Source organism: Eleutherodactylus coqui, chromosome 7 (genome assembly GCF_035609145.1).
Source record: "Eleutherodactylus coqui strain aEleCoq1 chromosome 7, aEleCoq1.hap1, whole genome shotgun sequence".
NCBI lineage: Eukaryota > Metazoa > Chordata > Amphibia > Anura > Eleutherodactylidae > Eleutherodactylus > Eleutherodactylus coqui.
The window spans coordinates 5,986,158-6,008,473 of record NC_089843.1 but is presented as its reverse complement, the minus strand read 5'-3'; the positions used below and the strand labels follow the sequence as shown (position 1 = coordinate 6,008,473).

Genomic DNA, 22,316 nt, shown 5'->3' with positions numbered 1-22,316 from the left:
CTGGTATAACCTGGGCATCTCCTGTATATAATTATATATGTACAGCTGGTATAAGTTATACATCTCCTGTATATAGTGATATGGAGCATGCTGGTATAACCTGGGTATCTCCTGTATATAATTATATATGTACAGCTGGTATAAGTTATACATCTCCTGTATATAGTGATATGGAGCATGCTGGTATAACCTGGGGATCTCCTGTATATAATTTTATATGTACAGCTGGTATAAGTTATACATCTCCCTGTATATAGTGATATGGAGCATGCTGGTATAACCTGGGGATCTCCTGTATATAATTATATATGTACAGCTGGTATAAGTTATACATCTCCTGTATATAGTGATATGGACCATGCTGGTATAACCTGGGTATCCCTTGTATATAATTATATATGTACAGCTGGTATAATTTATACATCCTGTATATAGTGATATGGACCATGCTGGTATAACCTGGGTATCTCCTGTATATAATTATATATGTAGAGCTGGTATAAGTTATACATCTCCTGTATATAGTGATATGGACCATACTGGTATAACCTGGGTATCCCCTGTATATAATTATATATGTACAGCTGGTATAAGTTATACATCTCCTGTATTAGGTGATATGGAGCATGCTGGTATAACCTGGGTATCTCCTGTATATAATTATATATGTACAGCTGGTATAAGTTATACATCCTGTATATAGTGATATGGACCATGCTGGTATAACCTGGGTATCTCCTGTATATAATTATATATGTACAGCTGGTATAAGTTATACATCCTGTATATAGTGATATGGACCATGCTGGTATAACCTGGGTATCTCCTGTATATAATTATATATGTACAGCTGGTATAAGTTATACATATCCTGTATATAGTGATATGTATCATGCTGGTATAACCTGGGGATCTCCTGTATGTAATTACAGCTGTACAGCTGGTACAAGTTATACATCTCCTGTATATAGTGATATGGAGCATGCTGGTATAACCTGGGCATTTCTTGTATATAATTATATATGTACAGCTGGTATATATTATACATCCTGTATATAGTGATATGGAGCATGCTGGTATAACCTGGGTATCTCCTGTATCTGATTGCACACAATTAAAAAATGCATCAAATACCTGCATCTATTATTTAACTCCACATGCAGTTTCTTAAAAAGGTTTTGTTTTTTTTTAATGCAGAATGCAGTTTTTTTTCCTAAATTGTAGATGAAAAATGTGAAAAAAAGCCGAGCCCCGTCCATTGTCGGGATCACTCAGCCACCAGCGCAGAACGCTGTGTGGCTCACGCAGTGATTTAGCGCTGTGCAGCCGCCGGTGACCCCACCGGTTGTGTTCTGTTTCTATTTCCTGCGGCACCACTGCCCAGCGGCACACATACACAATGTCATTACATCTGGGCGCCGGCCATTATGCACAAATAGAGGACAATGGGCACAATATGCCGCCAGATAGAACATGCTGCGGGGTTTTTTTTTTCACTTGCCCTATTATTAATTTCCTACTCACAAATGTGAGCGGAACTACGTATGGCAATGTATTTCTGATTCCCACGTACCTCAGGCACGTACAGCGCACACGTAACATGCGGTAATCATAAGCTCCTAAACACATTTGCACCTAGCCCAGGAAATGAGTTGTGTTTGGGAAGTTTATGCCAAGGGGAAACATCATCACTGGCATAACTATGGGGGATGCGGTTGCACCCGGGCCGAGGAGGCTAAGAGGACCATATGGCCTCTCTTCTCCATATTGGGAGCCCGGTACTATAAATAAAGCATTATAGTTGGGGGCCCCGTTACAGGTTTTGCATTGGGGCCCAGGAGCTGAACGTTACGTTTCTGTACATCATGTATGTATATTCGTTTTGCAGCTGTATGCTGCGCGGTTTGTGTATGGGTACACGGGGGCCCAAGCTGAACTTTGGCACCTGGGTCCCTGAGCCTTTATTACGTCCCTCATAATATAGATATAGTAATAAGACTAAGCGCTTGTGTTGTGGCGTCACTGATGGGCTTACAGCTGCACCACATGACATCAGAGGGGAGGAGCTAGAGCGAGGGTGGGGGTCATTCATGTAGCCCCACAAGACGTTGACACATGGAGAACAAAGATCCTCTAGCTGGGCAAACTTTAGGAGGAAGATCACCCCCAGCCTACATCCGCCTGATTCCCCCCTACAAGTTGATAGCCCATGCCCTGTTAGATCACATGGGTGGCACATAACCATGGCAGGCTATGATAATTATCATATTACTTTAAATACAATTGAGGCTAATGATATCACCTCCATAATTGGTGAAAATGATAACGTCACATGATTGTGTTTTTTTTAATTATGACATCATCTCCATGACGTGTGAAGCTTTGTGACATCATCTCAATGACATTTAAAGGGCTGTGACATTACCTGCCTTTATCTCAATGACATGTGAATGGCAGTGACAACATCTGACTTCATGTCCATAACATATGGAGTGCTGTGACATCATCTAACATTATCTCAATGACATGTGGAGGGCAGTGACATCATCTGACTTCATGTCCATAGTATATGGAGTGCTGTGACATCATCTAACATTATCTCAATGACACGTGGAGGGCAGTGACATCATCTGACTTCATGTCCATAGTATATGGAGTGCTGTGACATCATCTAACATTATCTCAATGACATGTGAACGGCAGTGACATCATCTGACTTCATGTCCATAACATATGGAGTGCTGTGACATCATCTAACATTATCTCAATGACACGTGGAGGGCAGTGACATCATCTGACTTCATGTCCTTAACATATGGAGTGCTGTGACATCATCTAACATTATCTCAATGACATGTGGAGGGCAGTGACATCATCTGTCTTCATGTCCATAGTATATGGAGTGCTGTGACATCATCTAACATTATCTCAATGACACGTGGAGGGCAGTGACATCATCTGACTTCATGTCCATAACATATGGAGTGCTGTGACATCATCTAACATTATCTCAATGACACGTGGAGGGCAGTGACATCATCTGACTTCATGTCCATAACATATGGAGTGCTGTGACATCATCTAACATTATCTCAATGACATGTGGAGGGCAGTGACATCATCTGACTTCATGTCCATAGTATATGGAGTGCTGTGACATCATCTAACATTATCTCAATTACACGTGGAGGGCAGTGACATCATCTGACTTCATGTCCATAGTATATGGAGTGCTGTGACATCATCTAACATTATCTTAATGACACGTGGAGGGCAGTGACATCATCTGACTTCATGTCCATAACATATGGAGTGCTGTGACATCATCTAACATTATCTCAATGACATGTGAACGGCAGTGACATCATCTGACAATGTCAAAACTCATTGTGAATTGTAACAAAATTTCAATGATGACTGCATCAATTTTATGAGTTAACATATTATCAAGAGGCGATTTATGGTTTTTGGTGTTTTCTTCCACAATCCCTCTGTTCTAGGAAGATTATTGCATCATCCGGAGGTCAGGGAGGGTTGTGATGTCAATGTCAAGGTTATTAAATGAGCTCCATGAATTCTGAAGGTGCTAACATCTTCACCATGAGCGTGACCACATTGATGGTGGACGGTCTCACTAAGCTCTTGTATCTTCTTGTTCCAGGCAGTGATGTCTCTCAGGAGAGTTTACTCCTTCACGGACCCTTTGCCAGGAAGCCCAAGCGTATCAGAACAGCATTTTCCCCTTCACAATTGCTGCGGCTGGAGAGGGCATTCGAGAAGAACCACTATGTGGTGGGGGCGGAGAGGAAACAGTTGGCAAGCAGCCTCAGTTTATCAGAAACCCAGGTAGTTGTCAGATGTCTATATGTGTGTGCGTCATGTTATGTGTACGATGCTGTAGACCCTGAAGGGCGCCTTTATTAGAGACTCCCATCTAGTAGAGTGTTGGACTCTTATGGCCTTCAGATCTGCAGCAGTTTGTCATGGTGTAGATCCCACTCAGTGATGAAATAGTTCTGCAAGAGTACCGGCCCCTGCGGACAGGAAGCTTCTTGTAGTTGCTGACATGTTCTGACCAGCTGACAGGAAGGGGTCATCGATTCATGCTGCTTGCGCCAAATTCTGACCTCTGATCAGGACCCTAACTGGACCCTGTTTCTACATTAGAGGATATCAACGCTACAGATAAAGCAAACATTAAATTGACAGTTAATGCATTATGATAAGTACAATGTGCCAGCCATGATAACAATTGCTACATCTGTACATTATGATGGATGATTATTTAGCTGTGGAGCAGATTTGGGGTCCAGAACTTCTGTGGATGGATAGCACGAGTGGGTAGGATGAATCCTGGTATGTGGTGGACCTGGGTAGCAGTTATGGGGTGCCATGGTCTGCACGCTGTGATGGAGGCTCAGGATCCTTCCGGTTTCCTCTACAACTTTGTAAAGAGAAGTTGAGCGCCTCTCCAACGCTCCAAACGTCTAAAGTCTCCCCCAAACTTTTGCCATCTCTGCGTCCAAGTGAAAACTGAACTTCGGGCAGTTACCAATCCAGAACTAAGCTGTAAGCCATCCCTACATACAGGGATCCCATGCAGTGTAATGTCACATATAGATGTCGGCCTGGTGGTGGCTGAAGGTACAGCACTTGCACTGGGGGTGAAGAGCCTCATGCGCTACCTATGAGATAAAAGGTCATTCCATTGATCCCTATAGATTGGGGGTGGGGTACGGGACAATCACACTTTATATTTGTTCCTCCACAACACAATGCACAGCATTTCTCCTTTACCTGGGAGAGCCTATAGCTGTGCTGCCTGCAGGGGCGCCACAAGTCTTTATGCTGCCTGAAGTGAAATGTTACATTGTGCCACCCCTGCCCCGGCAAAACACCCCACTAATTTTACAGGCATTAAAAGTGCCAGTACAAAAGATACCAAACACATATCTGACCTATTAAGACTTGTCTGAAGTCACTGAGTAATAGTGCCCTCCATAGTGGCCCCATTAGTAATATTGACCTTCTTAGTGGCCCCAGTAGTGATAATGCCCCCCCATAGTGCCCCGATAGTAATAGTCATCTCCTTAGTGGCCCCAGTAGTAATAATGCCCCCCAGTAGTTCTCTCAATAGTAATAGTGACCCCCATAGTGGCCTCGATAGTAATAGTGTCCTCCACAGTGGTCCTAGCAATAATATTCACCCCAATTAGTGGCTAAAGTAGTAGTAGTGACCACCATAGTGGCCCTAGTAGTTAGAATGTCCCTTCATGGGGACGCTAGTATTAATAGTGACCCTCATTAATGACAACCCCTAGTAATAGTTGTCCCCATAGTGGCCCCAGTAATAATAGTGCCTCACAGCAGCCCCAGTAATAATAGTGCCCCACCATTGCCCCAGTAATAATAATGCCCCACCATTGCCCCAGTAATAATTGTGTCCCACAGCTGCCCCAGTTATAATAATAGTGCCCCACAGCTGCCCCAGTAATAATAGTGCCCCACCATTGCCTAAGTAATAATAGTGCCCCACCATTGCCCCAGTAATAATAATGCCCCACAGTAGCCCCAATAATAATAGTGCCCCAAAGCTGCCCCAGTAATAATAATGCCCCACAGAGGACCTCTAGCCAGGCAGCAACCTGAAAAGCATTTCACTAACTCTGTTTGTAGCTCTGCTCTGTCTGCTGCTGTTGTAATCAGTCTATGACCCCGGACCTCCTCTTACCTGGCATCTGTATTCCTGCCCGCAGACTTCCTTCTGTATGAGGTGCCAGGGGGCAGAGGTCAGGGGTCACAGACTGATGACAGCAGAGGGAGCTACAGCTGAAGCTGATTGTTGCTCGGCTGGCTCTCAGTTAGCAACTTTTACCGTCCATTAATATAGTCAATAAAAAGTAAATGCTGTCCAGATGCCGCCCTGGTGAGGTCCTGCAGTCTGCCGCCCTGGTGAGGTCCTGCAGTCTGCCGCCCTGGTGAGGTCCTGCAGTCTGCCGCCCTGGTGAGGTCCTGCAGTCTGCCGCCCTGGTGAGGTCCTGCAGTCTGCCGCCCTGGTGAGGTCCTGCAGTCTGCGGCCCTGGTGAGGTCTTGCAGTCTGCCGCCCTGGTGAGGTCCTGCAGTCTGCCGCCCTGGTGAGGTCCTGCAGTCTGCCGCCCTGGTGAGGTCCTGCAGTCTGCCACCCTGGTGAGGTCTTGCAGTCTGCCGCCCTGGTGAGGTCCTGCAGTCTGCCGCCCTGGTGAGGTCCTGCAGTCTGCCGCCCTGATGGGGTCTTGCAGTCTGCCGCCCTGGTGAGGTCCTGCAGTCTGCTGCCCTGATGGGGTTCTGCAGTCTGCCGCCCTGGTGAGGTCCTGCAGTCTGCCGCTTGAGGGGCTCAGGTTGCCTCATGGTAGGGTGCCCCTGGCTGTCTGGTAAGTGAATAGAATGCAAGTACAGTAAAGAATGACACAGAGAGAGCATCACAAAAGGAGAGGGGTTGCAGCAATGCAGCTTTATATGGGTTATGGCTAGTGCTAGCTTTCCATTGGTGATACCAGGGAGAAGCTCAATAATGACTTCTCTCAATGTATTCTGCGTTGATAGGACGCTTACGATATGGCGGGGCGCTCTCCGCCTTCTTGTAGACTTTTCGCTCACAGTGCATGTAAATCAAGCCGACTGACTCCAGTTCAGCACCTGTGAGTAATGTATGTGCCGATAATCCCACCATATGTTGTGAGGCACCTAGCAATATTTCTCCTCCCCGCATCGCAGTGTTCTCCGTGCCGGCTTCATCATGCCAGGAATATAGAAAAAAATATTGTTTTGTCCGCCAATTTGAGCGCAAGAAGCATTTGCATAGAGATAGGAGGGGTGAGAACGCCGGTGGTGGGAGGCGGCCTGTCATTGGTGGAGGCATTAATGGATATGCAAATGAACCAGCAGTGAGATTTTGCGGGATCTTTTGCCTTCCAGGGACGACGTCTGTATAAATTAGAATTTTTGACAGAATAAGAACGCCCAAGGTGGAAGGCGCGGAATAACCCATTTAGGAGATTATCCACCTAGAAAGCCACAATAAAAGACTACAAGACTACCAAGAAAATAGAAAACGAATACCAGACTACGGAGTTATAACACTCCAAGGTAATATGACAGAAAAATGTAAAAGGCTACCAGGCTACAAAGATATGAGCCTGCTGGGCTATTAGACTACCAAGATATGACTGCTAGAGTATTCAGGTATAAGGACTACAAGACGACTAGGTTACCAAGTTATAAGACTACCAGGCTAGTAGCCTGCCAAGCTGGAAGACTGTTAGACTATCATCATAGGTAGCCGGACTAAAAAGCTAAAAGTCTGCCAAGCTACTAAACTACCAGGCTACTAGGCTACCAAGGTATAACGCTACTAGGCTACCAAGCTAAAAGTCTACCATTCTACTCGGCTATGTATTTATAAGACTGCTAAATTACTAGACTACCAAGCTAAAAGGCTACCAGACTAAAAAAGCTAAAGGTCTGTCTGGCTACTGGGCTACCAAGAAAATAGACTAAATGACTACTAGACTACCAACCTAAAAGGCTACTAGATTACTTGGTTATCAAGCTGCAAGACTGCCAGGTAACTAAGCTAAAATACTATAAGACTGCCAGGCTACTAGGGCATCAAGCTAAAATACTTCTGGGCTACCAACCTAGAGGACTGCCTGTAGAAAACTGTAGGCTTAAAGGTCTACCAGGCTTCCAAGCTCAAAGACTACCAGGCTACTATGATAAAAGACTTTCAGGGTACCTAATAGATTACTAAGGTATCAAGCTAAAAGGCTACCAGGCCACCAAATGGAATACTAGGCTATTCAGATGAGACTACCAGGCTACTAGGCTTAAAGGCTAGAAGACTATTGGACTATTACGCCATCAAGCTTCAGTTTTAGGTACAGGGCCTCCTTTATCAGGGTTTATCTGTGAAGTGTTACATAACCAAGGGCCCAGACAGTGTTTTATACAGGGGCCCTCCGATCTGCTATGTATATCTGTGAGCTGAGGCAATTCAGGTCACCATAACTGCAGACCACAGTAGATCATTTGGTGGGAGAGCCAATGTAGAGTCCACCTCAACTGAATCTTTCCCAAGCTGTCATCCCAGACCCAGCAATATGCAAACTAACGTCCATTGGCGGGCTCTGGGACTGCAAAACTGATGACTGACTTTTGGCACCACCGCTGCTCAGCATATAACGGGGGCCACAGCACCCCAGTCATTATGTGGACCCAGGGAACCGCTTCAAATGATCGCTTACTGTTGCTGAGATCATTGTCTACCTATGATGACAAAGGTCAGCAGGTAACCATGTGGGTGGAACAGCCAAATCTTACACTCAAGGGAGGACGAATTCTAAAACTTTTCCAACTTTTAGATACAATTTTTCTCTCAGCAGCCCAAAGTCTGAATGTGATATCATCTGACTAGTCAGCTGTCAGCCATTTGTACTATACACATACATAGTAACACAGTATGTAAGGCCGAAAAAAGACAGATGTCCATCCAGTTCAGCCTACTACCCCCCACCCCCCAATGTTGATCCAGAGGAAGGTGAAAACCCCAGGTAGAAGCCAACTTTCCCCATTTAATGGCAAAATTAGTTTCCTGACTCTAATCTGGTGATCGGAATAATCTCTGGATCAACAACCCTGTAATCTGTATTAATTTTCTGATTGTGGAATTTTTATTCCATTGTCGGTCTATTACTATGGGGGCGGCCATCTTGCCTATGCTACATGTAACAGCATTTAGGAGAGATACTTTACAACAGCTTCATTCAACATTCACACAATGGACAAGAGAGGAATCATTGACTGGTAAGGGAGATTGTTTTAGGCATGCTCTGTGACCTGTGCAGAGGTCATTTTGCAGGGAGGGGAGGATGTGAGCTGTGACTATTGTGAATGCTGGTTCCTGTGTTATCTATATATGGGTGTCACCTCTCAGTGTAATCCTGTCTGTACAGAGAGGGGAGGAGGTGAGCTGTGACTATTGTGAATGCTGGTTCCTGTGTTATCTATATTTGGGTGTCACCTCTCAGTGTAATCCTGTCTGTACAGAGAGGGGAGGAGGTGAGCTGTGACTATTGTGAATGCTGGTTCCTGTGTTATCTATATATGGGTGTCACCTCTCAGTCTAATCCTGCCTGTGATGATAATGAGATGATGATTCTCCCTACAGAACAGGAAGTGTTAGATGATTATAAGGATTAAAGGTCAGTGTACAGGGAGGGGGAGGAGGTGAGCTGTGACTATTGTGAATGGTGGATCTTGTGTTATCTATATATAGGTGTCACCTCTCAGTCTAATCCTGCCTGTGATGATAATAAGATGACAGCTGAGAAGTTTCCTACAGAACAGGAAGTGTTAGACAATTATAAGGTTTAAAATTCAGTGTACAGGGAGGGGGAGGAGGAGAGCTGTGATATCACTATTGTGAATGGTGGATCTTGTGTTATCTATATATAGGTGTCTCCTGTCAGTGTAATCTGTCTGTACAGGGAGGGGAGGAGGGGAGCTGTGACTATTGTGAATGGTGGCTCCTGTGTTATCTATATATAGGTGTCTCCTCTCAGTGTAATCCTGTCTGTACAGGGAGGGGAGGAGGTGAGCTGTGACTATTGTGAATGGTGGATCTTGTGTTATCTATATATAGGTGTCTCCTCTCAGTGTAATCCTGTCTGTACAGGGAGGGGAGGAGGTGAGCTGTGCTTATTGTGAATGGTGGATCCTGTGCTATCTATATATGGGTATCACTTCTCAGTGTAATCCTGCCTGTGATGATAATGAGATGATGATTCTCTCTACAGAACAGGAAGTGTTAGAGTATTATTAGTCTTAGTGGTCAGTGTGCAGGGAGGGTAGGAGGTGATCTGTGACATCACCTATTGTGAATAGTGCATCCTGTGCTATCTATATATGGGTATCACCTCTCAGTGTAATCCTGCCTGTGATGATAATGAGATGACTGCCAAGAAGTTTCTTCTTCAGAATAGGAAATGTAAGACAATTATTACCCTTAGTGGTTGGTGTGAACATTTCAGGATGTTAAGATTATTATTTTTTAAATACAGATTGTGACCAAAAGTTTGAAAAAAAATCATCAAAAATTCTTTAAAAATATGGTTAACACAAAAATATAATTTATGTAATAGGGGACACTTCCTCCTAAAGCTCATTGGAGTGGAGATTTCTTCACCCCCATCACAATACAGAGGACACTAGAGTTTGTAAGTGAGGGGGTACCTCAGTAAAAGCTAAGAGTGTACATGCAAACAACCAGAGTCAGATAGTAAGCAGGCCTGCTAGGTAGAGACTTGGACAACCTGCATTATTTAGCCAGAATCTTGTTGAATCTTGGGGTCAAGAAGAGCTTTCATTTCTCTTGTTCTGTACAAGTTCTAGGGTGACTCCCTTGTGAAAAACAGACTGTGTGCCGTAATCCGCCACGTTCGAGTTATTTCTTTCTTTAGAAACATTATTCCTCATTGTACATGTACCTTTCTGTCAAGTTCTGTACCATCTGTACAATGCTTACCGTATATGCTAAGTGTCAGCATATGATAGTCAGGCTTAGTGATCCACACAGAGTCTGGGGAGGTCTCAGTTTAACTGGTTTACTGATGAACTAATAGGTAGACACAGACGAGGTAGAGCCAATGAAGTGCAACGCGTTTTGGAGCAAAAAGCTCCTTTCTCAAGCACAAATCTGTAAGGACACATATGAGAGAATAGTAACATAGGAAAAGGGAGGAGGGGGGGGACAACAAAAGAAAGGAGAAAAAGAAGAATGTAGTTATGAGATTCATAGAATCCTATTGAAAGCAGAATAATAATAAAACCTGCTGAACTAGAGTATACATATATACATAGAGTGCACAGAATAGAAATGTAATATATATACACACGAGCTAAAAGCATAGACAATCCTTAGGACTATATATATAGATTAATGTGTCAGTGCACGGTACGGTGCAGAATGCAGAAGGCAGCATACGTCATAAAGGGGATTGTCGGATTAATGCGCTGACGGGGGGAGTTACAATTATACAGAGTTATCGGATAAAGAAGTTGTCACATATTGAAACGACTCTGTGCCGCACTGAAACACGAATCTAAATCTGAATAGAGCTCTGTGACGGCTGGTTTTTGTGTGACAAGCAGCAGTTTTATTGATACCCTATTGGGGTGCATATAGTTTTTTTTATTCACTTTTATTGCCTTTTTTAGGAGGCAAAATTAACAAAATAAGCATTTTTATTCAAATTTTTGGGGTATTTTTTCCGTTTTTTGCCATGCAGGAGAAATAATGTGTTCAGTTTATGGTACGTGTCAGTACAGATACAACGATACCAAACGTATGGTACCATGGGTATGGGGGTTTTTTTAAGCAAAGAGAGAAAAGTAGTCATTAAAGTTTTTTTACCATTTTTTATATCCCTGTAGGGGATTTGAACCTGTGATGCTGTGATTACTCTGATTGTACACCGCAATACAGAAGTATTGTAGCTAATAATAGCAATCACAGGACATTGTAGAACCCGACAATATTGTCTGGCATCTGGCTGCCATGGCAAACCATTAACCCTCCGTGATTGCATAGCGGGGGGCCGATGACATCACAGAGGGAGCGCCTTTCTCTTTGATCCCTTTATATGGCATGACCAACAATGGTCACTGCAAACAAGAGGTTAGCAGCGGGGATCGGTGTTCCTACCAATCCCCACTATTGCAGTGGGAGGCTGACGGTCAGTCACTGCTTCTAAGCCTTTTCCATCCACAGGACGTATGTTTATGGCCATTTGCGGGAACCCCTTCCCAGCCAGGGTGTAAACTCACATGTTGTAGCCTGAAGGGTTTATATGCGTGAGCCCAGCATCTCCCTCTCCATCCTATATTGTCCTTAGGGGAGCTGATAGACTCGCTTTAGGTATTCATGTTGGGCGATGGTGGCGACGTTACTCCGAGGCTTTCCTGCTATCTGGGGGATGAATCCACGCAGCAATAACATGGGCATTGCTCACAGATGTTCAGGATGGATTCCACTATGTAGTAGCCCCACCGTCAGTGAGCTCCTGTCTATGGGCCACCCTTGTGGCGTAGGAGCCGTGACCTCGGCGGCCTCGCTGCGGCTCGTTCCCAGCCGTCTGACTGGTGATAATCACGCACTCTTGCATGTTAATATTGGAGTATTAAATATGCAGTTTGCATTTTCACTTTCTCGTGGATTGTGGCCAAATGAGAGTTTGCTGCTCACACTGAATATCTTGGAATTAGTCAGCGTGTATAGCTGCCATCACGCTGCGTTCTCACCCAGTAGATTCTGTTTGAAATATATGTTATTTTTTTCCTTCACACATACAATAATCCGCCCTCCCCTCGCCATCCCTCGGTCCACTCCGTAGAGTAGCCAGATACGGCATCAGCCAGCAATGGAGTAGATGGGGGTTAGCAGATACGTCTGTAGATTCTACAATGCTGTGAAAGGGCTACGAAGAGTTAACAATTAGGAATAATTAGACAACATAAAAAAAATATTCCAAATTTGGTAACGGCGCTAAAGAGAGGATTTCCGATTAATAGGAAGAGAATATAAAATGATCATTTGTATCTTCCAGGAACACATTATAGAATTATCCACTATGGGCAACCTTGGCCCCTCCCCCTTCTGTGACCACACCTCCCAACTTCCATATAACAAAGAGAGTGCATAGAGCGCCATGGCAAATTTCTTTTGAACATTAGGCCACAACCTCTGTATGCCCCCATAGTAATATACAAGTTTTACACAGTGAGTGATTACAGTGCAGTTACCTCCAGCGATCACAGGTGATGTCTTTTCTGCTTGAAGTTGGCATGTTTTATTTTTCTTCTTTATCTGTGCCCAGACCGCCATGACGACTTCTTCTCGCCACAAATCCTCACTGCACACTGTCCTTGTCCTTAAGCTAATCCCAATGAACCTCCCTATAGTACTAGTACCACCCTTATGGTCTCACTTAGGTACAGTTCCCCCTCTGTTGCAACACTTTGGGTTGGTCCCCACCCTGTTGTTCTGTGGCCCAATTTAGGTATAGTGCCCCCTTTGTATCCACACTTACACTTCCCCCTCTGTGTCCCCACTTAGTTACAGTTCCCCCTCAATGACTCCACTATGGTACTGCGCCCCTCTGTGGCCTTACATTGGTATAGTGTCCCCACTTAGGGATAGTGCCTTTTTTGTGGCTCCACTTTATAGTGTCCCCACTTATTAATTGTTCCTCTCTTCATCACTAACTCAGTAGCGCTCTGTGCAGTACAGCCTGACTCCTCCGACATCTCCAGGATACACCGTACCGAGCATGCTCTCTATTGCTCCTGAGTGAGTGATGAAGAGGGTTTCTACTGCCACTAATGGACAAAGGCTGAGGAGAAGAATAGATATAGTGTAACAGCTCCCAAAATTCACCTAATCTGGGATGCTTGGGGGGCATGCCATTACCTCCCTATACCATAAGAGGTCCAGAAGTGGTCAACCCCCTTGGGGTTATTGTCCAAGGCAAAACAGTGATGTATGAGCTAACAGCACACTAAATGTGGTCATAGCTTCAGTACCGGCTGTCACATTGTATCCTGTCATCACTGGTTTTCGAGGTCGCACCTCATTCACAAAGGAGAAAAATATCACCTGCCCAACACTCTTCATTCACAAGTGACATGTGCATAAACAGTACCTCCTCCCCCTCCAGGTCCAAAAATGAACCTTATTTGATGAATAAATGTACAAATATGTAATTTTTTATTTCATTATGGAACTTTTTTTTGTTCACGTACTTTGCAATTTTTTTTTCCTTTTATGCTTCTCCTAATTCTGGTCTCTTCATCTCCCATAGGTGAAGGTTTGGTTCCAAAACAGGAGAACCAAATACAAGAGGCAGAAGCTGGAGGAGGAAGGCCCAGACTCTGATCAGAAGAAGAAGGGATCTCATCACATCAACAGATGGAGACTGGCCACCAAGCAGCCCAACGGAGAAGACATTGATGTCACGTCCAACGATTAACTGTAAGGACTCCAAGGCCACACGAAACTTTCACTGCATCCCATAATGGAAGAGCTGTCATACGATAGACTGAGCGGTGGTCACCCAGTGTGAGCGTCAGGGGGTCTTGGTACAGATCTGTTGGACCTGAGGAAGTAATGGACGTCACATGCCCGTCATAAACTGTGATGGTGAAGAGCACCCTGAGGGCTCCATCCAGACCTGCCGCTTTCTCCATAGACTTCTGTCAATCCCGACTATGGCCAGAACAGGCGAACAGGAAAAATAAAATCTCTTTTTCGGCTTTCTTTTATCTGCCCCCTAATTTTTTTTAATTTATTTTCTCTATCGGATACGCTGTAGCGATGACGACTTAGTGTGTAAATGTGTGTTAATAAAAGTAATATCCAAATGACGGGTCTGTCTGAAGTAATGCGAGAGGTGATGCACAGGGCGTCTCGGACTGACGCCATCGATCCTTGGTGGCTGTCTGAGAAGCTGTCAGACGCTGCTCTGTTGGTGCTATCATGTAGTAGACTGCAGAGACTCAGAGTTTACAGGTCTGTGGCCTCTGAAATGAAAGGAGAGTCCATCCTCATTGGAGGAACTGAACTATCTACCTGTATGGGGGGCGTCCAGCTCTTCTCTGATGACAGGCAAAGACAGAAGGATTGGGCATGCTGGATTTCAATATGCCTGATCCTGAAGAGGATGTGGGGTTGAGGATAAGCTGCCAGCAGACACCTCTTACAGCGGCTTAATTGCCTAATGGAAAAAGGATCAGGCATACTGAAATTCAAAAATGTGTTTGTAGCCCCTTAGGCCGCCTGTACCCGGCCAGCAACCCCAGCGTACCTGTCTGCTGTCTACATATTTGTGCTGCAGATGCACAGAACTAATAATGCCACGCCGTTGCCTAGCAGATCCCACAACCTTTCCGCAATGATGATTGTGGAAAGGGGCGCAGGGCAGACAGCTTCCATAGACTTCATTGAAAGCCATCCGCACGGAAGCCGCACGGAATCGCAGCCTGCGTGATTTCTCATCTGCAAGCAGAAGATCACAATTGGATGCTGTGGGCCGCGATTGCCGTGGAATCTGGAGGCGAACGCCCGCTCTGAATTCCGCAATGCAAATCCGCACGTGTGCAGCCGGCTTTAGGCCTCATGTCCACGGGCGGAGTGGATTCCACATGCGTGAGCCCGCAGCAGAATCCGACCTTGTCCATGGCAGAGGACACTGCGGGTCTTCTACTTACCTATCCGGGTTTTCTGCGGGGCTTCTATCTTCTCCACTGCAGATGTGTGCGGAGGCGCCGGCTGCCGCACATGGACGGTGGAGTATGTTTTTTTTTTTTTAATCTCCTGCTTTCAATTGCGGAATGGCCACAGTCCGGGCGGCTTCCATAGACTTCAATGGAAGCGGTCGTTGTGGGATCCGCACTGAAATGGAGCATGCGGCTTTTTGTTCCGGACCAAAAAGGTCCGCAAATCAAATCCTTCTGGTCTAATGGAGCTGCAGACGCCCATGGATCCGTACGTGGGCGGCTTCATTTGCGGATCTTCCACTCACTCGGGTGACCCCTGCGGATTCCGTTGACGATCGCTGGGGGTCTTCCCTTTGTTCAGGTTTTTGTTGAATTTTTGAGCCAAAATTTTAAAACAAAAAAAAAGGAAATAAAAACAGACAAAAAAATCCCAGTGTGCGGCCGTATACTGACTGACCTACGGATACCAGGGGGCCGGTATATACACCACCTATCCCTCGGCATGCAGACGGCTAAGGAGGAGCCAGCGCCCAAGTGAAGGTACTGATGAGAAGCCACGTACAGAGGGTGTTATGGGGGCTGTATGGTGCCTATTCCTGCACAGCAGAGTAGATACCGGCTGTCAGGCCACATGATACTTGTAGTGCACCATGCAAAATAATAAACTATTCATGAGGCCATACTGGAATCCAGCGGGTTGCCCTGCACCCCACAAGTGAACCACCCCGGCACCCCGGACTCCCGCCTCACTGGCAGTAATCAGCCCCCCCTTCAATATAATGGGGTTTGTGAGCAGCTTCTCATCAGTGTCCTCACGTGTGCTACTGGCTCCTTTGTTTAGCAGTTGGGGGATGAATGATTTATTTACCGGCCCTCTTGTATCAGTTAGTATAAGGCCTTTTTCTGTGAAATTAACTAAAAAAAAAATTAAATACATGCATTTTTTATTTTTTAAATGCATGCAATTTATGAGAACTGCATGCAGGTTTTTAATGAATTTTTTAATTTTGTGCAATCATATACAGGAGATACCCAGGTTATACCAACATAGCGCATATCACTATATACAGGAGATGTATAACTTATACCAGCTGTACATATATAATTATATACAGGAGATACCCAGGTTATACCAACATAGTGCATATCACTATATACAGGAGATGTATAACTTATACCAGCTGTACATATATAATTATATACAGGAGATACCCAGGTTATACCAACATGCTCTATATCACTATATACAGGGAGATGTATAACTTATACCAACTGTACATATATAATTATATACAGGAGATACCCAGGTTATACCAGCATGCTCCATATCACTATATACAGGATGTATAACGTATACCAGCTGTACATATATAATTATATACAGGAGATACCCAGGTTATACCAGCATGTTCCATATCACTATATACAGGAGATGTATAACTTATACAAGCTGTACATATATAATTATATACAGGAGATCCCCAGGCTATACCAGCATGCTCCATATCACTATATACAGGAGATGTATAACTTATACCAGCTGTACATATATAATTATATACAGGAGATCCCCAGGTTATACCAGCATGCTCCATATCACTATATACAGGAGATGTATAACTTATACCATCTGCACATATATAATTATATACAGGAGATACCCAGGTTATACCAGCATGTTCCATATCACTATATACAGGAGATGTATAACGTATACCAGCTGTACAAATATAATTATATACAAGAGATACCCAGGTTATACCAGCATGCTCCATATCACTATATACAGGATGTATTACTTATACCAGCTGTACATATATAATTATATACAGGATATACCCAGGTTATAGCAGCATTCTCCATATCACTATGTACAGGATGTATAACTTATACCAGCTGTACATATATAATTATATACAGGGGATACCCAGGTTATACCAGCATGGTCCATATCACTATATACAGGAGATGTATAACTTATACTAGCTGTACATACATAATTATATACAGGAGATACCCAGGTTATACCAGCATGCTCCATATCACAATATATAGGTGATGTATAACCTATACCAGCTGTACATATATAATTATATACAGGAGATCCCCAAGTTATACCAGCATGCTGCATATCACTATATACAGGAGAGGTATAACTTATGCCAGCTGTACATATATAATTATATACAGGAGAAACCCAGGTTATACCAGCATTCTCCATATCACTATGTACAGGATGTATAACTAATACCAGCTGTACGTATATAATTATATATAGGAGATACCCAGGGTATACCAGCATGCTCCATATCACCTAATACAGGATATGTATAACTTACACCAGCAATACATATATAATTATACACAGGAGATACCCAGGTTATACCAGCATGCTCATATCACTATATACAGGAGATGTATAACTTATACCAGCTGCACATATATAATTATATACAGGAGATACCCAGGTTATACCAGCATGTTCCATATCACTATATACAGGAGATGTATAACGTATACCAGCTGTACAAATATAATTATATACAAGAGATACCCAGGTTATACCAGCATGCTCCATATCACTATATACAGGATGTATTACTTATACCAGCTGTACATATATAATTATATACAGGATATACCCAGGTTATAGCAGCATTCTCCATATCACTATGTACAGGATGTATAACTTATACCAGCTGTACATATATAATTATATACAGGGGATACCCAGGTTATACCAGCATGGTCCATATCACTATATACAGGAGATGTATAACTTATACTAGCTGTACATACATAATTATATACAGGAGATACCCAGGTTATACCAGCATGCTCCATATCACAATATATAGGTGATGTATAACCTATACCAGCTGTACATATATAATTATATACAGGAGATCCCCAAGTTATACCAGCATGCTGCATATCACTATATACAGGAGAGGTATAACTTATGCCAGCTGTACATATATAATTATATACAGGAGAAACCCAGGTTATACCAGCATTCTCCATATCACTATGTACAGGATGTATAACTAATACCAGCTGTACGTATATAATTATATATAGGAGATACCCAGGGTATACCAGCATGCTCCATATCACCTAATACAGGATATGTATAACTTACACCAGCAATACATATATAATTATACACAGGAGATACCCAGGTTATACCAGCATGCTCATATCACTATATACAGGGGATGCATATCTCATACCAGCTGAACATATATACTTATATACTGGCGATACTCAGGTTATACCAGCATGGTCCATATCACTATATACAGAAGATGTTTAACTTATACCAGCTGTACATATATAATTATATACAGGAGAAACCCATGTTATACCAGCATGCTCCATATCACTATATACAGGAGATGTAGAACTTACACAAGCAGTACATATATAATTGTATACAGGAGATACCCAGGTTATACCAGCATGCTCCATATCTCCTAATACAGTTGATGTATAACTCATACCAGCATTACATATATAATTATATACAGGATATACCCAGGTTATACCAGCCTGCTCCATATCACTATATACAGTTGATGAATAACTTATACCAGCTGTACATATATAATTATATACAGGAGATCCCCAGGGTATACCAGCAGGCTTCATATCACTATATACAGGAGATATAGAACTTATACCAGCTGTACATGTATAATTATATACAGGAGATACCCAGGTTATACCAGCATGTTCCATATCACTATATACAGGATGTAGAACCTATACCAGCTGTACATATATAATTATATACAGGAGATCCCCAGGTTATACCCACATGCTCCATATCCCTATATACAGGATGTATAACTTATACCATCTGTACATATATAATAATATACAGGAGATACCCAGGTTATACCAGCATGCTCCATATCACTATATATAGGAGATGTATAACTTATACCAGCTGTACATATATAATTATATACAGGATATACTCAGGCTATACCAGCATGCTCCATATCACTATATACAGGGAGATGTATAAGTTATACCAGCTGTACATATATAGTTATATACAGGAGATACCCAGGTTATACCAGCATGCTCCATATCACTATATACAGGATGTATAATTTATACCAGCTGTATATATATAATTATATACAGAGATACCCAGGTTATACCAGCATGCTCCATATCACTATATACTGGGGATGTATAACTTATACCAGCTGTACTTATATAATTATATACAAGAGATACCCAGTTTATACCGGCATGCTCCATTTCCCTATACACAGAAGATACCCAGGTTATACCAGCTGTACATATATAATTATATAAAGGGGATGCCCAGTTTATACCAGCATGCTTTATATCACTATATACAGGATGTATAATTTATATCAGCTGTATATATATAATTATATACAGAGATACCCAGGTTATACCAGCATGCTCCATATCACTATATACAGGAGAGGTATAACTTATATCAGCAGTACATATATATAATTATATACAGGAGATAACCGGGTTATATCAGCATGCTCCATATCACTATATACAGGAGATGTAGAAATTATACCAGCTGTACATATTAAATTATATACAGGAGATACCCAGGTTATACCAGCATGCTCCATATCACTATATACAGGAGATGTATAACTTATACCAGCTCTACATATATAATTACATACAGGAGATACACAGGTTATACCAGCATGCTTCATATCACTATATACAGGAGATGTATAACTTATATCAGCAGTACATATATATAATTATATACAGGAGATAACCGGGTTATATCAGCATGCTCCATATCACTATATACAGGAGATGTGGAAATTATACCAGCTGTACATATTAAATTATATACAGGAGATACCCAGGTTATACCAGCATGCTCCATATCACTATATACAGGAGATGTATAACTTATACCAGCTCTACATATATAATTACATACAGGAGATACACAGGTTATACCAGCATGCTTCATATCACTATATACAGGAGATGTATAACTTATACCAGCTGTACATATATAATTATATACAGGATAAACCTAGGTTATACCAGCATGCTCCATATCACTATATACAGGAGTTGTATAACTTATACCAGCTGTACATATATAATTATATACAGAGATACCCAGGTTATACCAGCATGCTCCATATCACTATATACAGGAGATGTATAACTTATACCAGCTGTACATATATAATTATATACAGGAGATACCCATGTTATACCAGCATGCTCTATATAACTATATACAGGGAGATGTATAACCTATACCAGCTGTACATATCTAATTATATACAAGAGATCCCCAGGTTATACCAGCATGCTCCATATCACTATATACAGGAGATGTATACCTTATACCAGCTGTACATATATGATTATATACAGGAGATAGCCAGGTTATACCAGCATGCTTCATATTACTATGTACAGGAGATGTATAACTGATACCAGCTGCACATATATAATTATATACAGAGATACCCAGGTTATACCACATCCCTATATGCAGGAGATATATAACTTATACCAGCTGTACATATATAATTATATACAGAGATACCCAGGTTATACCAGCATGCTCCATATCAGTATATACAGGAGATGTATAACTTATACCAGCTGTAGTAATATAATTATATACAGGAGCTACCCAGGTTATACCAGCATGCTCCATATCACTTTATACAGGGAGATGTATAACTTATACCAGCTGTACATATATAATTATATACAGAGATACGCAGGTTATACCAGCTTGCTCCATATCAGTATATACAGGGAGATGTATAACTTATACCAGCTGTACATATATAATTATATACAGGAGATACCCAGGTTATACCAGCTTGCTCCATATCAGTATATACAGGAGATGTATAACTTATACCAGCTGTAGTAATATAATTATATACAGGAGATCCCCAGGTTATACCAGCATGCTGCATATCACTATATACAGGAGATGTATAACTCAAACCAGCTGTACATGTATAATTATATACAGGAGTTCCCCAGGTTTTACCAGCATGGTCCATATCACTATATACAGGAGATGTATAACTTATGCCAGCTGTACATATATAATTATATACAGGAGAAACCCAGGTTATACCAGCATTCTCCATATCACTATGTACAGGATGTATAACTAATACCAGCTGTACGTATATAATTATATATAGGAGATACCCAGGGTATACCAGCATGCTCCATATCACATAATACAGGATATGTATAACTTACACCAGCAATACATATATAATTATACACAGGAGATACCCAGGTTATACCAGCATGCTCATATCACTATATACAGGGGATGCATATCTCATACCAGCTGAACATATATACTTATATACTGGCGATACTCAGGTTATACCAGCATGGTCCATATCACTATATACAGAAGATGTTTAACTTATACCAGCTGTACATATATAATTATATACAGGAGAAACCCATGTTATACCAGCATGCTCCATATCACTATATACAGGAGATGTAGAACTTACACAAGCAGTACATATATAATTGTATACAGGAGATACCCAGGTTATACCAGCATGCTCCATATCTCCTAATACAGTTGATGTATAACTCATACCAGCATTACATATATAATTATATACAGGATATACCCAGGTTATACCAGCCTGCTCCATATCACTATATACAGTTGATGAATAACTTATACCAGCTGTACATATATAATTATATACAGGAGATCCCCAGGGTATACCAGCAGGCTTCATATCACTATATACAGGAGATATAGAACTTATACCAGCTGTACATGTATAATTATATACAGGAGATACCCAGGTTATACCAGCATGCTCCATATCACTATATACAGGATGTATAATTTATACCAGCTGTATATATATAATTATATACAGAGATACCCAGGTTATACCAGCATGCTCCATATCACTATATACTGGGGATGTATAACTTATACCAGCTGTACTTATATA

General features: G+C 42.3%; 1 protein-coding gene across 1 annotated transcript in view; it reads left to right on the top strand.

The window, feature by feature from the left end:
* EMX1 (empty spiracles homeobox 1) overlaps positions 1 to 14,104 on the top strand; it is a 61,275-nt gene extending 47,171 nt beyond the window's left edge. Inside the window, exons 2-3 of the mRNA XM_066574574.1 lie at positions 3,662 to 3,846; positions 13,896 to 14,104. Coding sequence (XP_066430671.1) covers positions 3,662 to 3,846; positions 13,896 to 14,063 — 353 coding nt within the window. The 3' untranslated portion in view covers positions 14,064 to 14,104. The remainder of the gene's footprint in view (positions 1 to 3,661; positions 3,847 to 13,895) is intronic.
* The last annotated feature ends 8,212 nt before the right edge of the window (positions 14,105 to 22,316 follow it).